The sequence below is a fragment of the Poecilia reticulata genome, chromosome 20, assembly GCF_904066995.2.
Source record: "Poecilia reticulata chromosome 20, P_reticulata-male-v2, whole genome shotgun sequence".
Taxonomy (NCBI): domain Eukaryota; kingdom Metazoa; phylum Chordata; class Actinopteri; order Cyprinodontiformes; family Poeciliidae; genus Poecilia; species Poecilia reticulata.
In genome coordinates this window covers 21899413-21920121 of record NC_088849.1, presented here as the reverse complement: position 1 = coordinate 21920121, position 20709 = coordinate 21899413, and the positions used below count along the sequence as shown (strand labels likewise).

Here is a 20709-nt window from a genome sequence, read left to right as displayed (position 1 = left end):
TATAATTAGAAAACTGCTCATGCTGCCCTAGAGAAGATGCCGCCCTGGGCATCTGCCCAATTCGCCCGCATCAGAAGCCGCTACTGCGCTGCAGGAAATGTTTCTTTCAGCTTGTCTTCTCGGTTATCTGCCTTTTGTTCCCACTGGCCCAAAAAAATTATATTTTCTACTTTTATTATATATGAGGCACATATTTGCAATGAATTATTCTAAGATATTTCATTTGAAATAATAAAGACATTAAGTTAATAGGTCTTTACTGTACAGTCATATTAACGGAAATATAAAAAGCTGGAAACCAAAACATCAAAAAATAATAAAACAAAAGCTTGTAATGGGTGTTAACCCATTCCTTCCCATTCCTTCACACAGATGCTGTGTGCGCTGTTGCTTTAAGAGGTGACGGTTGTTTCTCCATCTGCAGGCCAGTCGCCTCTGGAGGGTTAAATTTCACACAAAGCGCTGAGGTGACACCATCTGGGACTCTGCTGCTATTACAGTGTTACTCACTGAGCAGCTTAGAGAGAAGGTCGCAATCAGAAAACAATCCTGCAGATACAGAAAAAGCTGCAGCTTCAAAATAACTGGGACAGAAAACCTTGTGTGAAGTCAGATGAATGACATTGTACATAATTCACCCCTAAATATTTTATTCTGTATCAAGAATAAAGACTGAAATGCAAATATTGTTTTTGCACCCTTAACTTTTTCATGTTAAAATCAAAAATGTCGACATATTTTACATATACAGGAAAAATTGTGTGGTATTATGAATTATAAATTATTCTCAACACAAAAACACAAAATCTTACCAAGTATTTTTGTCTACTTTCTAGAGCAAATGTTTTCGTACAACTGAAATAAGACAAAACAAAATTACAAGTAACTTTTAGGAGCTTGTTGTAAATAATTTCTTAATATTGATGAAAAAGTTCTAGTTTTAGTGGTAAATTATTTCACTTATAATATGTGAAAAATGTCTCGTTATAAGTGAAATAATCTGCCAATATAACTTGTTTTTCATCAATATTAAGTAATTATTTACTCAAAATAAGCTTCTATTTCTTGCTGAAATATTACTTGCAAGTTAGTTTCCCTGATTTCAAATGTACATACAGCATACTACTTAGTTTGAGCAACACCACTTGTACATTTTATAGTATTTCATAAATTCATACAATCGTCTTAAAGCTGAGCACAAATGTATTCTGTCTTCTATCAGCAGGTTTACAGTTAAATATAGGACTCTCGTTGTTATAGCACTTTACAAAGAGTTAAAAAATCTAATCTAATTAGCTGTATTAATTTGTGCATAAAATAAAAAGTTGGTGTAATAAGACATATAAATGTGGGGAAAAAACTAAAAGCATCGTTTTTAACTTCTGAATGTAGTTTTTTTGTTTGTTTTGAGCTTTAGCGTTGGTTTACACTTCTCACCGGCTGGTGGCGGTATTGCACCGGTAAAAAAAGAAAGAAGAAGAAGGACTTCCTGAATCTGCCACCCTGCAGAGGACTCGTCGTTTCCGTGTTTAGACATCCTTCATTCAAGCAGATCCAGAGCGACTTTAAGGTGAGCTACACTATATTACGCTTTTTTATATATTAATTTTGTTAATGTATTGCAGGCTCGGATATATTTTAGGCGCGTTGCGCTTTACGTAACTCCCGTCAAAGTCGCAACAGTATTTGATATTAATAATGACTCTTCTCCAATATGCACCAGTATTCGGCCTAAAATTTGAATTAGCTTCCCACATCCGTCAGCTTTTTACTTTTTTGCAAAAACACGGCCTGTTTTTGCTTGTGGAATATAAATAATTAGATTTTTCTTGCAAATAAAACAACCAGTCATGGTTTCTAGTAATTGAATCACCTCTGAAATGAGTCATCTGATGCATCCAGAGACGGTTTGTTCTCATTCAGGCTTCAGTTAAAGCCATTATATGCTAATAAATGAGCCTATTTCCTTGCTTTGTAGAAATTTTATACTTTTTTTACGATATATTATCCGGAAACTACAACCGAATCCTTAATAATACTTCTCTCTAGTTGTAAAATAATTGATAAAGACAAGATGCATTGCTGTACCTTCTTTTATTTAGATTCCCTCTTTATTTTAACTATATAAACAGATTGGTGGTAAACCAGGTTTGTCGCTGCAATTTTTTTAGGTGTCCAAAGTCATCTTTTAGTTTTTATCTCCACATTTATAAGTTTTATTACACCAACTTGTTATTTTATGCACAAATTAACACGGCTAATTAGATATTTTTTTTACTCGTTAAAAACAAAACAAAAAAAGAAGAAGAAAGTTCTGTGTGATCATTAAGATAAATCTGCCAAACTGGACGTTGCAACAACTAAACTCTGTTACTATTTTCTCCTTCTGTTCAGACAGGAAGGAGCTACTCATTTTGTAATCTTTAGTAGCTCCTCAAGATTAGCTGTTCCACCCAAACATGTTTTAAAGGAAGCGGTTACTTTCTTAAAAAATGAGAGGAATTACTGGTTTTTCAGGTAGAACCAGAGGTGGGCAGAGTACCCAAACATTTTACTCAAGTAAAAGTAAAAACTAGCAATACAAGAAATTACTCAAGAGTAAAAAATATTTGGTAAAAATGCGACTTAAGTAATGAGTGACTGATCAAAATATCACACATTTAATTAAAAAAAATCAGCTGGACCAAAATATAAAGTTATGTGGCTCTTGATAGTTTTACAAACATTTTATAAATGAGTGTTTCTTTTAACTGACTTGTCATAGTTTTTTTTTAATAAATAAACAAATAAAGCAATAGTTTTGTTTTATTCAGATCCACAAAGGTCTTTGTAAATAAAAAACAAAACAAAAAAAAAAGCACAGTTCTGGTAAACCTTTACGCTAACATCCCCAAAGCTAACATTTTATTTCTCAGTTAATGACAAAATAATTACACTTTGTCTATATAGCTGAGGCTCACAGAAATACATATACGATTTAAATTATTTTTTAAACAAATTTGAGATTTTGTTGACTGTTGAAGCCAAAGTGTTTTTGTGTGCAGTTATCTGATATTATTCAGCTGAAATGATATTATTAGTTACAGAAAAGCGAGTAAAAAGCTAGACTTGACCATAATCCGTTACACAAGGAACACAGTGTTTCATTCACAAACAGAACTCTGTGTATTAAACAGTTTTTTTAAACAGTGTATTCTGATCCACCCCAGGAGGTTTGCACAGAAAACTTTCCCCTCCATCTGTGGAAAAAAAAAAAAAAAAAGGCATACGTGACTCTCCTCACATCCTCAACGCTTCCTGGTGTTTCTTTCTGTCTGTTTCTCTCCTGCAAATGTTGATTTTTTTTTTTCTTTTACTACAAAGTTATAGTCTGTAACTATGGCAACAATGTAGGACTGGACAACAAATCAATAACATATCACAATAGACACCTGATTAATATCAGTAGTATGTTTGATAGAACATACTACTACATACTTGGTGGAATCCATGTGACTCACTCGCTCTTTGGTTACCTAGCAACTCGCGCGTTCTATGGTTACCTAGCAACAACCTGCTGAGTAACCGGGCAGCAGCAGCAGTTTGAAGTTCCACCTCATAACTTCTTTAAAATAAAAAACGTCATGAAATGAAAACTGTGGATAAAACAGGGAAGGTCACACCACCAAACTGGCAATATTTCAGATATTTAAAACAAGAAAACTAATTAATGATTAGAATATTCATTTCAAGCAAGATTGGTGGAATCCATGTGACTCACTCGCTCTTTGGTTACCTAGCAACTCGCGCATTCTATGGTTACCTAGCAACAACCTGCTGAGTAACTGGGCAGCAGCAGTTTTAAGTTCCGCCTCATAACTTCTTTAAAATAAAAAAACGTCATGAAATGAAAACTGTGGATAAAACGGGGAAGGTCACATCAAACGCTTACATCGTGATAAGTTTTTCAGCCATATTGTCCAGTCCTGCCGTTTTTACAACCGGGAGCAGCTGATTAGCATTAGGGCCTTCCTGCCCACAGTTTCATCATTAATTTAATTGAACTGAATGTGAGATTATAACTTTGTGACCTCTTTATATTTCTCTCCAGAAAAACAGCAGCAATGGACAAGATAAGGTCGCAGTTTCAGAGGATGGTGAGTGTTAAAGAACAAAACTCACACTGCAAAACATCTTACCAAGTATTTTTGTCTAGTTTCTAGTGCAAATAAACAAATAAATATATAAACTAACTTAAAAGTAAATTTTCAGCAAGATATACGAGCTTGCTTTAAGTCAATAATTCTTAAATGCAGATACAAACAGCAGTTCCACTGGCAGATTTTTCCAATTCAAACAGGAAACATTTCTTCTTAAAGATGACAAAAATCTGTCTCCGAACTACAAAAATTTTTTAACCCTGAGTTAATTCATTATTGACTTAAAAAAAGCTTATAAATCTTGCTTTACTTTTAAGTTAGTTGTATCTTTTTTCAGGTATAATAGGATATTTGAATTACAAACTAGACAAAACCATTTGGTAAGATTTAGTATTTTCTGTCATTTTTAAATAATTTCTCTTTACATTAAAGTGTAACTAATGAAGGCATAACTTCAGCCCAGACCAATTTTTAACAACTTCACCAGAGTGGGTGTAGTTAAGAGACAACTTCATCGCCATATCCAGCAACTGTCCTCACCACTTTAGCAACACTGTTTCAAAAACTCAAGGCTTCCTGCCCTGATTGTGCGTCTCCAGATGAACAGCGAACGGTACAGCAGGTTCACGCTGCAGCCGTCGGAGAACGGCGAGAGGCACGCCGAGGTCAACCTGTCCGACTACGCCGCAGACGGCGACACGGCGGCGGAGGCACCCGGGTCGCCGAGCTTCAGGCCGGCGCCGCTGCATCACAGCAGGCGGACCGTGGCGTTCGTAATCCTGGGAACCCTGATGGTGTTTCTTGGCGGTTCGTTTCTCATTTTTTAACGTGACGTTTAATGCTGTAAATGACAGTTTTATACATTTAAATTCGTCATCTGTTGCAAAAGAGGTCAGATGGTATTTATATCTGAAGAACCTGAATTCATATGAGTAAAATGAATATGAATCAAAGTATTCCAAAGTATTGAACTGAAGTAGGGCTGAAATAGTTAATCGTAATGAATTTATTATTCAAGTAATCATCAGCTAATTTAGTAATTGATTAGTTATTTAAGTTTCCAAGTATTTATGTAGTATTTACTTTTGCTATAAATTATAATTCATACTCTAAAAGTATACATGTTGTTGCATTTTAGGCAATAAAATATTTTTTATTTAAGAAAAAATAATTGTTAATTTGCATTTTTTCCTATTTTTAATATTGTGCAAAATAAGTGGGTAAATGAACATGCCATTTTTTTAACCAATTACTTGTTTAATCACCAACGTAAAATAATCAATTACTAAAATATCATTAGTTGCAGCCCTAATTTATATATTTTTAATGCATACAACATGTTATTTAGGTCCATATTTGTTGGTATTTCACACTGTGAGGTGTAAGGATATCATCATGTGTGTCTCCTTCAGGCTACCTGGTTGGTTTCATCAGCCATCATAAACCTAAGGTCGAGTCTGACTGCGGACCGAGTCCGTCGGATAAAATCGGCGGGATGGATCCAGGGAAACCTTCGCCGACTCTGTCCTGGAAAAACGTCTCTCAACTCCTAACGAGCAAACTCAGCAGCGAAGCTTTCAAAAAGACTCTTAAGTAGGTCGTAGAAGCGCTCGGCGTCAGATTTAATTATTCTCACACTAAAGCTGAGGACACAGCTCACCATGTCAACACTGGGAGTCAGACTAGTTGAATCATCAGGTAAACAGGTGTAGGTGGCTTGTTAAAGTCAAAGGGAGCAGATTTAATGTTGACTTTTTAAATCTGATTTTTTAAATCTGAAAAAATTGTCAACTAATGTAGTAATCGATTAATCGTTAACTGGTGTATGGACTCAAAAAATTTGCTGCAATAACAACTTATTCAGTAATTAAGCCCAAACTGTACAAAGTATATGTACATTTTGCATATAAGATAATTTCTCTATCAATATGTTTTACCCAAAACTCCTCAAGTAGCATAGCTTTAGCTGATAGGCTACGTTATTTAATGTTTATATTCTTATTTAAAAAAAGGAACTTAACTAATTAAATCTTTTAATGTAATTCTATAATATAAAAAGATCTTAAGTGGTTAAATTAAAAATCAGTATGATTTCCGTACCAATTTTTGACCCGATTAATCAATAATTAAAATAATCATTACCAGTTTATTTGCATTGGCCTGCAGAAGTAGTTTTACTTTCCCCTAAAAGAAGAGTCATATTTACAGCTGAAATAAATTTGCAGACTTTTTAAAAAAAGACAAAACAATAGAAGACTGTCTAGATTTCAACTTTGTATGTGAAAGTTTTATGCCGCATGAAGGGCAAAAGGTTGTAAATATTTTTTAAATAAAAAAATCAAACGCCTCCCTTTTGCTTTGCAGGGATTTTGATCAGCAGAACCGCTCGGCAGGAAGTGAGGAAGACATGAGTCTGGCGAACAGGATCTTCGATACATTCAAGACTTTGGGGATGACGCCGTGGACAGACATCCATTACGTTCAGCTGCAGACGCCCGACAGGTCGGTGACATTACGATTTCTCTGGCTTACAAAAAAACGTACCGATCCGACAGGATGTCGCTTCTATAGAGCGATTTATAGGAAATCAATAAATATATAATATTCAATATATAGAATATTCACTGAACTCCGATCCAGAACCACTTTATCTACTCAACCTCTCACAGCCAGCCAAGATATGTTGGTGGAATCAACCAACTCACCCACTCTTTGGTTGCCTAGCAACAATCTGCTGGGTAAGAAGCAGTTTCAAGTCCCCCGACCCCCAAACTGTGGTTGCCTAGCAACGACCTGCTGAGTAACTGACAGTTCAGCATCAGCAGTTTCAGGTTCCCCCTCTGGGCTGCTTAAACTGCTTAAAAATAAAAAACTGTTGATAAAAAAGGAGGTCATGCCACTAGCTTGGTAGTATTTCAGACATTTAAAACAAAAAATCTAATGAATAATTATCAATATAAACTGATATGAAACACTTGTATCGTGGTCTTAAATTTTATTTTATAAGTGAACAACCCACTGATGGCTTCGCCTTCTGCTTTTACAGCCAGAACCCCAACACCGTTTACTTTGGTTCAGACGTCATCAAGCCTGTGGGATATTTGGCCTACAGCAAACCGGGCAGAATTGAGGTGAGTTATTAGGACGTGACCTTTAACCTCTCACCTTCTCAGGACCATTCTGAAGGATTCTCGGTCTTCTGACGCCTTAGAACGTATTACAGGTTTAAACACGTTAAATCGGTTTAGACGTGGCATTAATCTCAACCAGACCGTTAGCTTATTGACACTTAAACTGTTACAGAACGGCTTTGGGTATTATTAGACTGTTTAGGCTTCACCTGCATTAAATCCTTACAATAAGTCTGTTTATTACAGTGATTCTGCATTGAATCACCGAAAAACTTCTCTAATGCTTTAAATTATGGGTTTATGTACGAAACTTGGGAAATATTTTTATTTCATCTTTTGTGAAATCCAATTATAATCTATTTTATTTTATATTTAAGTAGTAATAACAGGATAAAATGTAATGCTTTGATATTTTTTCTGTCGTACAATAGCTGTTTAAATTTTGATGCACAGATGCATATCGGTAGAGTTCATAATATGATGAAAATGTAAATGAAAAAATAAATAAATTTAAAGATGTACCAAACAAAGCCATTGTATTTTAAGTAAACTGTAAAAAAGCACAGACATGCAAAACAATCCTAAAAAGATTATTACATAAATATAGAAAAAAATAATTATAATACTACATCTGTTTTTGTCTTATTACAATATTGACATCTTTATAAATATTTTTTTTTGAAAAGTTATGATTTTTTCATTAGTCAAAACCTAATTAGCCTTTTATGGGTACAATTAAATTATTTTTAAAAAATTCCCTTTAGTTTGAATAACGAGAAATATAAAAATAAATACATTTTAACTAATTAAATAAATTGGTAAACAGTTTTCAGTAAAGAAAAAGTCGCCGAAATTGTTTCCCGAATTTTAAACCTCTTTTACAAACTTAAAAAAATTCTGTAAATTATAAAAAAAAAACAATTAAATGTGAACTTTTTCTCATCACAAAGAATTTTGTGATTTAGCATTTACTTAAATAAAATTAATATTTTGTCTATTTCAGGTTACACCCACTGAAATCAAATAAATGGCTTTGTTTTCATAAAATAAAAGTCATTGAATTACGTTATTGGAAAAAATTAAAGATAGGTTTGCTTGTTGACAAATAACCACAACTTTCTGGTCTCCAATATTTAAATCTTTAACCTGCAGTTTCTGATTCTTAGCCAGCTCAGAGTTGGAACCATAAGATGCAGCCGTTCTGCTGCAATCGAAGCTTCATTTTCTCCTGACACCTGCAGGGCCGGCTGGTGTACGGGAACTACGGCCGTCAGAAGGATCTGGACTTTGTTCAGGGGAAAGTTGACCTGAAAGGCGCCGTCCTGCTGCTGCGAGCCGGAAAAATCACTTTTGCACAACAGGTATGTGTAGATAAGTCTTTCTCAAACTGTGGTGGTCGTGGGCGCCCCCTAGTGGTCCACGAGGTACTGCACATAAACAACCGTTTATTTGTTACTTTAGCTCAAAGTGCGACGCTACAGCTAGCTCACCACTTGGAAAGTTCCCCGGACAGGGAGTTTCTTTCAGAGGGACAAATCCACAAACGGTGATATCCACAAATGCAAAGGACGAGAGTCACAAACGCACAGGACGAGATTCACAACGCACAAGACGAGATTCACAAACGCACAGGACGAGGGTCACAAACGCACAGGACGAGGGTCACAAACGCACAGGACGAGATTCACAAACGCACAGGACGAGAGTCACAAACGCACAGGACGAGATTCACAAACGCACAAGACGAGAGTCACAAACGCACAGGACGAGAGTCACAAACGCACAGGACGAGATTCACAAACGCACAGGACGAGAGTCACAAACGCACAGGACGAGATTCACAAACGCACAAGACGAGAGTCACAAACGCACAGGACGAGAGTCACAAACGCACAGGACGAGAGTCACAAACGCACAAGACGAGATTCACAAACGCACAAGACGAGATTCACATTTATGAGCTCCTTCTGGCCTGTGAGTGGTGCTGCATTTGTGTGTAAATTTTGAGACTCTCCTGATGTTTCAACATTCTGTCTCTTTTTTAACAAATGGTCTTATCTGATTGGCTGATCGGTTGCTGATCACCCAATCATATGATTCTCATCCTGTGCGTTTGTGGTTTTTGTCCTGTGCATTTGTGAATCTTAGTTTGTGTATTTGTGAATTATGAGACAGTTTTAGCTCCACAGTTTTGCTCTCTGCAGTTTTTGTCCAATTGGAAATAGGTCCAATAAGCAACAGTTTGAGGTTGATCATTACTTGCTTTAGATTCACTTTTGTTGAAAAGAATGTTATTTGACCATTCTTTTAAACATTCTGACCATTCTGTTTTTGTGTTTCAGGTGGACAACGCCGCCAAGATGGGAGCCTCTGCTGTTCTAATCTACCTTGATACTGAAGATTACAAGCTGATTCCAGACACCGAACTCTACGGACACGTCAGTTCAAAACATAAACTCAAATATTGATTCCTTGCACATTATGGTTTTCATCCGGAAATTTCAGGCACAATGCTGGAGGTCAAAAAGACTATTCTTTTACATGCCGTGCTGCCGCGATAGAACAATCCTGTCAACAAAATGACACCTATAAATGTAGGGATTATTAATTTAGTGCAGTGCACCACACCAAAGGGAAAAATAACAGAAAAACCGTTAAGAGTAACTAAAAATCAATGGTGGTATTCTTTTTTCCCCATTCTCTGTGTCGGCCATGTTACATGCAGACTCGTTGCCATAGCAACGCCACAAATGAATCAAGATTCGGCACCAAAAAAAAAACACTCAAGCATTTCCCACACAAAGAACAGAACATTCAGTCTGTTACAGTATTACGTTTTCAGTAGAGGTATGCCGATCAATTCCTAGTTTTTAAGCTTTATGTTTATTTGCTATTATTAATGAGTGATTACTGTAGTAGATTAGCTACCACCTAATCTAACAGCGGTGGTTGTTTAGCTAATTTAAACACCTGCGCTACTGATGCTCTGTCAGAGTTGGTCGCCTTGTTTTTTTATATTATAACTGAACCAAAACGCGCAGAATTCCACATCACATCTACATGTTACGGTTATCAAAGTCAAGCTAGCAATAACTTAATACTTTCCTCTCCCTCCCTATTTTTTTCTTAGTTAAAAACTTTTTCTGACCTTTATCTATTTGTTGTAGTGTTGACTATTAGTAGCAAAGCACTGTGTCCCTTTTATATATATATATCACACATACATTTAAGATAACTCATCAGAACCAATGGTGGTCATCATCGGCAAGCAGCTTTTTGCCCTCCACCAAGCGCCTCTTGCGTGTGTGTCGTCACCCTGCAAGGGGACTTCACCCAGCAGGAAACAAACAAAAAAAAAAGGTTTCCTATTCATTCATCTTTTGTTTCCAGGTCCATCTTGGTTCTGGGGACCCCTACACTACTGGATTCCCGTCCTTCAACAACACCCTGTTTGCCCCAACGGAGTCAGCTGGCCTCCCAAAAATCCCGGCCCAGACCATCACTGCCAGCTCGGCTACAACTCTTCTAATGTTAGCAACTTACAATTAAAACAGATGATAGTGCATGACGGATGTAGCCAAACAGTTTTTGTTTCAGGGTGGAGGTTGAATTTCATTGTGGATTCAGGAAAGAGATGCAAGTTATCAATTAATGAGTGAATCTAAACATAACTATGACAGCATATTAGGGCCATTGTAGAGAGAGGAGGAAGAACAGTACAATTTTCAGATTAATCTCAGAAATTAACCTCAGACTTTAGCCTCGAGTTTCAAAAGTAAAAAATGTTCAACTTTTGACAAATTTCAGAGCTTCAAATGTCAGAAATATTTGACTTTTCAAGCTCAGAAAATTTCCATGTTTTTTCTAGAACGTTTTTTAGATTAACCTCAAAATTTCACATTTTTTAGCACATTTTCCACTTTTTAAACTCAAATTCTTGTGTTTTTTGTAATACATTTTTGAGGTTAATCTACAAATTTCTGAATTCTTTGACAGCAAAGAAAAACCTGGATTTTCTCCTTATCACAACACAAAGGCCTACATTTTTCACAGTATTAAGAAAACTTTCAATGTTAACATAATTTTGTGTTTGTTGTATCAAATACTGACGGACTAAACAGAAAATTTTGTTTTTTCACATAGTTAAAACTCACAAATATTTCTAAAATAAAACAGGAACCATTTAGGTTGCTAAATAGAAAACTAAAAGAAGAATAAAACATGTAAAGTACCTAATACCCCTTGAAAGGAAATATTGTGTTGTCTGTTGTTGAAGGAATGTCAAAACGTTGCTCTATAAAGTGCTTTAACTCACCACAGTCTTGAAAACCAATCGTGCTTATTGGCGCCATGTCTTCTGTCTTTAAATCCTCGCCTTCGTAGCACATCAGTCGTCTTTAAATGAGAGGTTGATGCTGCTTCGCCATGAAGCTCTTATGGTGAAACTTAATTAGCTTGTTGGGTGTTTATATTTCATAACAGAACCGTATAAAGTGATTTTTATGTCCCACAAAGGACTCGGTTTGAACTGCTTCTCTTTCCTGTTCAGAGACAGCTCCGCCATTTTGTTTCTGAACGGTTCCCCTTAAAGGTGACCAGCGGCGCCCTCTGCTGGATGGCGGCCAAACTACAGTATTAAAAGAAGGAGCGGACGTTACTAATAGATCACAACCAATTTTAATCTAATAAACCATTAATTTGACAATAAAATGTAAGTTCATTAATTGTCCACATCCCTATTTAGACATAATATATACATTCACACTTTCTAAAACTGATTTAAACGTTGAAAGAATCACATCTGGACCTGATAAAGGCTTTTCAAGTACTTTTCCAGAAGTTTCACAAAGCAGATGGAGGAGCTGGAAGATGTATTAATATATTTGAGTTTATTTGCATAATTATGAGTGTGCAAAATGGAAAATCCACAATAAATACAAAGTTATGCACCCAGTTTTGTCAGTTTTAGCATAATCTGCCACCGAAAAAAGAGCAATTCCAATAAATCATTAAAACCTCTTAATTTGAAAACATAAAATTAACTTTTCTGTCTGTCGTTCTCAGGAAAATTGGTGGCCCTGAAGTAGAAGCAAACAGTGACTTCAAAGGTGAGCTAAAGTCTGTGGTTTACAAGCTGGGTGGCAGCCAGAACATCACTGTGGAGGTGAACAACGTGTTGGTCAACAAGGAGATCCACAATGTGTTCGGCGTGATCAAAGGATTTACTGATCCTGGTAGGTTTTTTATGTTGTTTTGTGATCTTAGTTATTAAATATAAGGGTGCTGAGCTGAGTTTTAATTTGAATATTCAGATCGTTATGTTGTGCTGGGAGCTCAGAGGGACGCCTGGGGGAGAGGTTACACCAAGGCCACTGTTGGCACCTCGGTGCTGATCGAACTGGCCAAGGCGTTCCAGGAGATGGTGAAAAAAGGTAAGAAGTTGTAAATATCATGTTTTTCTTACTCATTTTACATTTACTGTGACATACTTCTGTTTCTGAATGTAAGAAACAGGAAAAACAAACTTTAGGCAGCTGCCAGTCTGCAAAAACACCAAATCTTACTGAGTATTTTGGTCTAGTTCCTAGTGCTAATATATTAATACACTTGAAACAAGACAGAACTAACTTAAAGATAACTTTTCAGTAACATGTAGGAACTTATTTTTAGTCAATAATTTATTCATATTGATGAGAAAGTACAAGTTCAATTATAAGATTATTTTACTTATAACAAGGGAAAAATATTTTGTTGTAAGTGAATTTGTGAATTTGTACTTTTTCATAAATATTAATAAATTACTGAGTTATTTCTTGCTTATTTCTTGTAATTTAGTTTAGACTTATTTCAATGTATTAGCAAATTTGCACTGGAAACTGGAAGAAAAATACTTGGAAAGATATTGTTTTTTTGCATTGAAATTGGTGAAGGTGTCGCCCCAAACTTAAACCATATTGGATACCTATACAACCGGCACTCTGCACAGGGATTTAAAAGTTCAGTCTGTTTGCCATGGTGGTGAATGACCACTTGCTGTTGTGGGCACTGCTAGCTAAGAAGTTTGCTAACTCTAAAGGAATTAAATTCCCTTAGGTATTGTATGTGTTTGTGTCTTGTTCTTTACCATTCATGTTTTATTTTGCTCCTGTAAATTTGAAATAAAGTTACTGGGTGGAAAAGAAAGAGGAAACGGAAGGAAAAATAAGAGCATAAATATAAACATGTAACTACTTTAAGGATTTTTAAGTCAGTAACCAAAACTTCAGCACAAATGTTGCATTTTATTCAACTAAATGTTTACAAAAAAGCCTATTAAATTAGCGGTTTAGAATTTATCCAGAAAAAATAATTTAAGGGAAGCTAATGGATTTTAAAATTAGCCAAAATGCTAAAGAGCTAAGTGAAAAATTAGCTCTCTATTAGGAGATTAGCGTGAGTGAGCCCATCATTTTCCACTTTGTACAAGAATCCTACATCAAATAATGTTTCTAGTATTTAAGATTTTTTTTTGTCTCATTGCACAAAAATGTCTATTTTTATAAAAAGTATTTTATACAAACCAAATAATGACTTAAGAATCTGAATTTAGTTTGGAAAACTAGTCCTCAATCCACAATGTGAGGAGTTTTTGATTTCCAAACAGAAGATTCTGGGAAAAATCTGGAAAGTTATGTAAAATGTTTATGTAAAAATATGTAGGAACCTTATTCTTCCTTCATCATAAAAGCTTTATATGCTTTTATATTAAAACAGAATGTTGAGATTGAAAAGTTTAAGCTATTTTGCTAGTTTAAAACTGTCAAAATTTTCTGTTTTAGATAACTTCAGGCCGAGAAGAAGCATAATATTTGCAAGCTGGAGTGCAGGAGAGTTTGGAAATGTTGGCGCCACCGAGTGGCTGGAGGTAAGAACTACATGTTTAAACTGAATTTTCTGCTTGGGTAGAAAAATGCTTAAATAAGTCTGTTTGTTTTGTTGTTTTCAGGGTTACATATCCTCTCTTGACCGAAGTGTCTTTACATACATCAACCTGGATGGAGCAGTCATGGGTACGCACTGTAAAAAACAAAACATGTTGGAAGACGTGGCTAAAACTGATGAAGTTCATGTCTGACAGGTCAAGAAAGGTTCATCGCCTCTGCGAGTCCGCTGCTGTACAGCCTCATCGAGAGCACGATGAAGGAGGTAAAACAACTTTATGATGAACCCCAAACCAGCTGAAGCTGCTGGGCGAAAAATTACTGGGATAAATGAACATGTTGTCATTTTAAGACAAATTTCAGCTAATAATAATAATAATGGTGTATTGGTACACCCTCCCAAAGATAAAAAAAACACCTTCGATTTCTAAAGAATAGCTTGCTTTTGAACTAGTAAACATTTTAAATAGCCAAGTAAATAAACAAACAATCAAAACAACAATTAAAATAGATTATAAAGTCTTTGTTATCAAAATTAAAAACACATAAAAGTGCCAGTTAGGAGTTTTTTTAGTCAAATGTTTGCAGTATTTTTCAAAATGGTATTAAAGGGAAGTATCGTTTTAACCGTTGTTGTCCAAATGGAAATAATCAAACTCATTTTAATTAATCCTGTGATGATTTGATTTATTGTGACATTTGTCTGTTTCTTGCAGGTGAACATGCCTAGAAAATCTGTCTCAATTTACCAGGCGATGGGAGGAAGTAACTGGGAGTCCAGCGTGTAAGGAGGAGATCCCCTTAAAATGTTTTTATTTTTTAAAATGCAGTGAGATTTTCTTTTTTTTTTTTATTCACCATTTAGTGCACATAAAACAAACAGTGTAATAATTCTACAGTTTAACGCAGCGATCAGCCTTAAATTGAGTTTTTAAAGCCAAATCCATCGCTGCCGTAGAAAAAACTTATTTTTGAAAAAGCGTTTGTCCTGCTTGCAGACTGAGGACGATGTCAGTAGAAGATCCTGCTTATCCTTTCCTGGCTTTTGCTGGAATTCCCTCCATGTGTTTCCACTTCATCCAATCAAATGTAAGTTTTACTCTTAAAACATAAGTATTTTTTATGTTTTTTGTGGTCTTAAATATGGCTATGCTGTGGTTCTGTTAAAGTCCGAGTCGTACCCTTACTACGGCACCGGCCTGGACAACATGGACCACCTGAACTACCGGACCAGCCAACGCACCAGCAACGTGACGGCCACGGCGGCGCAGTTCGCTGGCCTGATGGTGCTGCGTCTGGTCCATGACCACCTGCTGGGTCTGGATGTGAGCAGATACTACGGCCCCATCACCAAAGCTGTGGTCCAGGTCTACAAACGGGTCAACCAGCTCACTCAGGTTCGGACCTTTTTCACCTTCAAGATTCATTTTTCATAGAATTAAATGGATTTGTCAAGATCAGGCCTGGGTGATACATTGATTGTATTGAATTTTTGACTTCTTTTTTTTAAAATCTGCATCCTGCATCTGCGACCATCTTGTTTCACACGCGTTTGTTACAGCTTCTATTTCTTTTTTACTCTTTGACTTCAGGAAAACTTTACAACAGAATATTAGAGCCAGGCTAAGACTTAATTGTTTTTATTTATGAGTATAAAATATCACCAGAATATCACCATATTGCACAGGTGTCAAACTCGAGGTCCACGGGCCAAATCTGGCCCACCACATCTATTTATGTGGTCCACCAGTCTATAAATGGTCTCATAAATTGAACTAAGGTGTGTTCAAATGTTATTATCAGTCAAATCAGATCAGTTTTCATTTGAATGGATGCCCTGCAGTGTGATGTAAGACCCCCCATCTCTCTGCTGGAGGGCAAAAAGCTGCTCGCTAACAATGACTAGCATTAATTTTAGCTGTTAAGTTGTCAATTTAACTTGAAATTTCCAGATATAAACAATAACATGCAGGGGATCCATAGGGACAAATTACATCAATGTGAAAAGATGTTAAAACTGTTATGTTTTAAGGAGTGCTAATCCAATGCAGATGAATTGTAACAGTTTGTCAACAGGTAGTTTTATAAGTGCATTATGCCTCAACCTTTTTGGACATTCATAGTCCAACACCTGTGATCTGTTCCCTAAAAGTGTTCATGCTGTGTTCTCTTCCTTCCAGTCCGGTCAGCTGAAGGACGTCAGTCCCAACTGGCTGAATCGCGCCCGTGGCTCCTACAAGCGAGCGGCCGACGCCATCACCAGCGCCATCGCCAACACGGACTTGACGGATAAGGAATCCTGTCGAATCCTGAACGACAGGATCATGAAGGTGAGATCATAACGGACGGCGATTACTCGCTGCAGTTTTTTAAGCAATGAGAACGTTTTGCAGAAGTAGAAACTCTTGTTCTGATTCTGTGTTTTTTCTCCCCTCTCTGGTCCAGCTGTGGTTTGCTGTGTAATTCACTGGCTGCAAACCAAACCACAGCTGTGGCCAGATGTTTTCCTAACCCTTTAGCTTCCATTTTTTGCCATTACAATTGCAACATCATAAAGGCAAGATTGTGTTTTTTCGACACAAACATTGAATGTAAATAAAGTTTTGTGGAATGAGAACACATTTTGTCATACAACTGACGGTCAGAGGCCTCTTCACGGTCGTTGTGAGACTGACTGCTATCATAGATCCTTCTCACCTTTCACTGCAAAAACACAAAATCTTACCAAGTGTTTTTAGTCTAGTTTCTAGTGCAAAAATGATTAAACTTGAAATAAGACAAACTAACTCAAAAGTAACTTTACAGTGAAATATAGGGTTGCTTTAAGTAAATAATTCATTAATATTGATGAAAAGGTTCTAGTTCCATTAGCAGATTATTTCACTTATGACATTTTTCCCACGTTATAACAATCTGCCAGTAAAACTAGAACTTTTTTATCAAAATAAAGTTATTATTTATTTAAAACAAGCCTCTATATGCTGCTGTAAGTTACTTTGTCTTATTTTAAGTGTAATATGACATGAGCACCAGAAACTAGACCAAAATTACTTGGTAAGATTTTGTTATGACATTTATTAAAATAAATAAGGTATTTCGGAATTGAATTGACTGTAATTGTTGATAAAACCAAACCTCTTTCTGTCTGTTCTCTCTCAGGTTGAGCACTCCCTACTTTCTCCGTACGTCTCCGTCGTCGAGGCCCCGTTCCGCCACCTGCTGCTGGGCCGCGGCCCCCACACCTTGGCGGCCATCGCTGAAACGCAGGACATGGAGAAGCTCCGCCTCCACCTGGCTCTGGCCACCTGGAACCTGCAAGGATGCGCCAATGCCATGGCCGCCAACGTCTGGGACATCGACGACGAAATCTGAAGCTGGAAACAGGAAATCTGTGTGTGAGAGTGTGTGTGAAGCTGCTTGAAGGTTAATTATAGTGCTCCAATGTTTAAATACCTGAAGCACAAGCGAGTCACAAAATCTAGACAAAAACAACAACTGTGAACCATAAACAAATCACCTCCTCAAAGCACTGAAACCTTATTTATACTTTTAGATCTTCTTTGATATTTATCAGTGGCAGTGTCCACTATATTTATTGTTTGTCTTTTTATACAGCATTATCGGAAGCAGTGCCTTCCATAATTATGACGGTTATACTGTCGAAAGCCACAGCAGCATCTGCTACAACATTGACTCCCTAACGGAGCATCGGACGAAACGGAGCATCGGATAACGTTAGGATTTCACCTTCCTGGCTCGCACGTCTCCCGTTTGAACTCAAGATGTTCAAAACCTGCTGGGAGAAACAAAATATAGAAAATAAAACCAAATTTGCAATTTGTTTTTCTGGATTTGAGCAAATCTGGGGTGTCCAAAGTTTTTGTCTCGAGCGTCAAAATTGTCGACTCAAAAGTCCAAAAAACCCAAGAAAATAAAGTAGCGCAACTTTTATTTTTTTAAATGATTTTATTGCACTTATTGTAGTTTCAAAACTTGTAAAGGATTTTTATGACAGTGTATAAAGGCCGTCGTAAATAATAAAAATAAATGAAAGGTGCAGTAAATCTTCACCAAAAACTTCAGAAATTATTGATTAATCTCTGAAATTATCTAGGAAAAAAATCGGAAATTTTCTCAGCAAAATTGAAAAAGAAATAACACAGAAATTTTCAAGGTTTTTGTAGAAAATTTTGTGAGAATCATCTCAAAATTTCTGAATTTTTTGGCGGAAATTTGCTCTTTATTTTCTCTTCGATGACCCCGATACACTGCTGTTGATTTTGGACGTTTGCTGTTTTCAGTTTTGTCTAGACTTGATTGAATAATTTTATTTTCTGTAATAATGACTGAATTGAGGTCACTTTCTTCTTAGCTAAATTTCATACAAAAAAATTAAATCTAATTTAGATTAAGCAAATTTGGCTTTTCAGGAAAAGTTTCTGGATGTAAAAAGATAATCATTAATAGGAAAATTATATTGGTAATAATTTAACCCAGATTACAAATTAAAATTCTCCATCTCTGGGCCAAATTTGTATCATTTTTTAATTGCAGTTGGGGGCCACAGAAAATCACTCCATGGGCCCAAATGGCCCCCGGGCCGCACTTTGGACACCCCTGCTCTAATTACTTAAAGTCAATATTTGGTAAAATGATTCTGTGCAACTTTAAGGCTCTAATTGGTCCCATAATTTGCTAACAAGCCGTTTATGTTGCACGGTCTGCGTTGGAGCACGTATTAGGATCATGGCGTTATCGGGAGCAGTGCCTTCCATAATTAATATCCATTATCGGGAGCAGCGTCTCCCATAATGCCGACCAATGACGGTAGCTTTTGTCTACCATTTTCTGTGTATTTTTTGTGTTTGTGTGTATTTATCGGGAGCAGTGCCTCTCATATTTCACTTCCAGGGTGGAACAGCTTATCGGGGACAGTGTTTCCCAGAGTTTTATACTTGAAATATTCATTTCTTGGGTTTATTGGTTGGGTTTCTGTGTGTGTGTGTTAAAAACAGGCTTCTGGACCTATGTAGTTTCTGTGCAGCTATATTTTTTTCCCTGTTTAGATTTCAAAAATGGTTTAACACTGGAGGAACCTTACTGGGAGAGGTGGGCAGTGGACCAATCCACAATTTATAACTTCTAGAAATTTATAGTTGTCAACATTTAGTACATTTAGACTTGAGCAGCACAATAAATTATAACAATGTGAATGTTTTCAATATCAGATTGCAAAAATTCGACAGAGTATTAGGGCCACGCTAAAATAAAAAGTTAAAAAATAGATAAAACTGCAAGAATAAAATTGAAAAAAATCACTCAACATTACAAGAGTAAAGTCAGAATAATGTGAGAAGAAATTTGTAAAATTACTAGGACAAAATTGTAAAAGTTTTATTGTACAATTTTACTATAAAATTGTAAAATTTGTCGGAAATTGTAATTTTACGACTTTCACTCTTACTTTTACTAAAGATGTAAAATTACCAGAATCAGAAAATTGAGAATAAAGTCTTAAACTTACGAGAATAAAATCATAAAATCACTTGAATAAAGTTATAATATTACAATAATAAGGTCTTAAAATTACAGAATGAAATTGTAAAATTCTGAGAATAAGTTAGGTGGTATATTGATCTGCTCAACGATCCTCATCTTGAAAAGTTGTTTTTAAAATGATTGTCCGCCTCTCCCTTCTACATGATCGAGTTCAGCAGTTCAACACCTGTTTTAGATTTACTGTATGTTATTATCATTAGTGTCTGAATACTGTAAGCCTCACTAGCGCCAAATATATCTCTGCTTAAAAACAATTCACAAGCTACATAAGAATTATTCAATGAATCAAACCTCTGCATGCATTCACCTCTCAATATAGTGTCACCTAAACTTGTTTCAAATCTTGCTATCATGAATTAATTTCCATAAATGTTCAATCTGGTTGTTAAATCTGTTTAAATAAACAAAGGAATGTCTCAAAAGTTAATTTTAATTCAGTATACTGTGTCTAAACCTCTTCAAATTGATGGCTTGTACAATATCGAATATGTAATCTATAATGTGGTTTCTAAATTCAGCATACAAATTTAATAAACTCTTTGGATAAGCATCACTCGCCCCGGCTGTCTGCTTTTTTAATATAACCAACGCATAAACTGCCCCAGTAAGGCACATATGGGTTGTATTACAAAACCCAGATACAAATTTCGGGTTTTATACATGAGCTAAGCCATTGATCAGATTAGAAACTTGGATATTTGGAAAGTAAGTAGCAAAACCAATGTTAGTTTAATTAAATGAAATTGCTGTTTACAATTTCTGAGGGAAATTAACATGTTTGTTTTACAAAATTCTTTTTTCTTTTTTTATTTGGTTTGGAGAACCTTATTATTTCTGCATTTATTATTTTTGCATTTCTGCAAATCTGTTTTTGATTTTGTTAGATGTAAAGTTTGCCTTTTTAAAAAAAAAAAAAAAGTGATGCATTTTTTTGTGTGTTGATATTTCCGCTTTTATTTG

General features: G+C 35.9%; 2 protein-coding genes across 5 annotated transcripts in view; one reads left to right on the top strand and one right to left on the bottom strand.

Moving 5' to 3' along the window:
• Positions 1-11818, bottom strand: part of sh3kbp1 (SH3-domain kinase binding protein 1) — a 68308-nt gene extending 56490 nt beyond the window's left edge. For all 4 annotated transcript variants that reach the window (XM_008396468.3, XM_008396471.3, XM_008396470.3 and 1 more), the window contains exon 1: positions 11586-11818. In XM_008396468.3, coding sequence (XP_008394690.2) covers positions 11586-11658 — 73 coding nt within the window. In that variant the 5' untranslated portion in view covers positions 11659-11818. The remainder of the gene's footprint in view (positions 1-11585) is intronic.
• tfr1b (transferrin receptor 1b) lies at positions 1477-20302 on the top strand. The gene is made up of 19 exons (XM_008396467.2): positions 1477-1570; positions 4091-4136; positions 4739-4946; positions 5552-5732; positions 6504-6641; positions 7186-7270; positions 8512-8631; positions 9613-9708; positions 10661-10800; positions 12335-12504; positions 12583-12702; positions 14089-14174; positions 14256-14319; positions 14388-14455; positions 14907-14974; positions 15189-15279; positions 15360-15587; positions 16371-16520; positions 17350-20302. Exons 2-19 carry the CDS (start codon positions 4104-4106, stop codon positions 17560-17562), a joined length of 2259 nt encoding a protein of 752 aa, XP_008394689.1. The 5' UTR covers positions 1477-1570; positions 4091-4103; the 3' UTR covers positions 17563-20302.
• Positions 20303-20709: the final 407 nt, after the last annotated feature.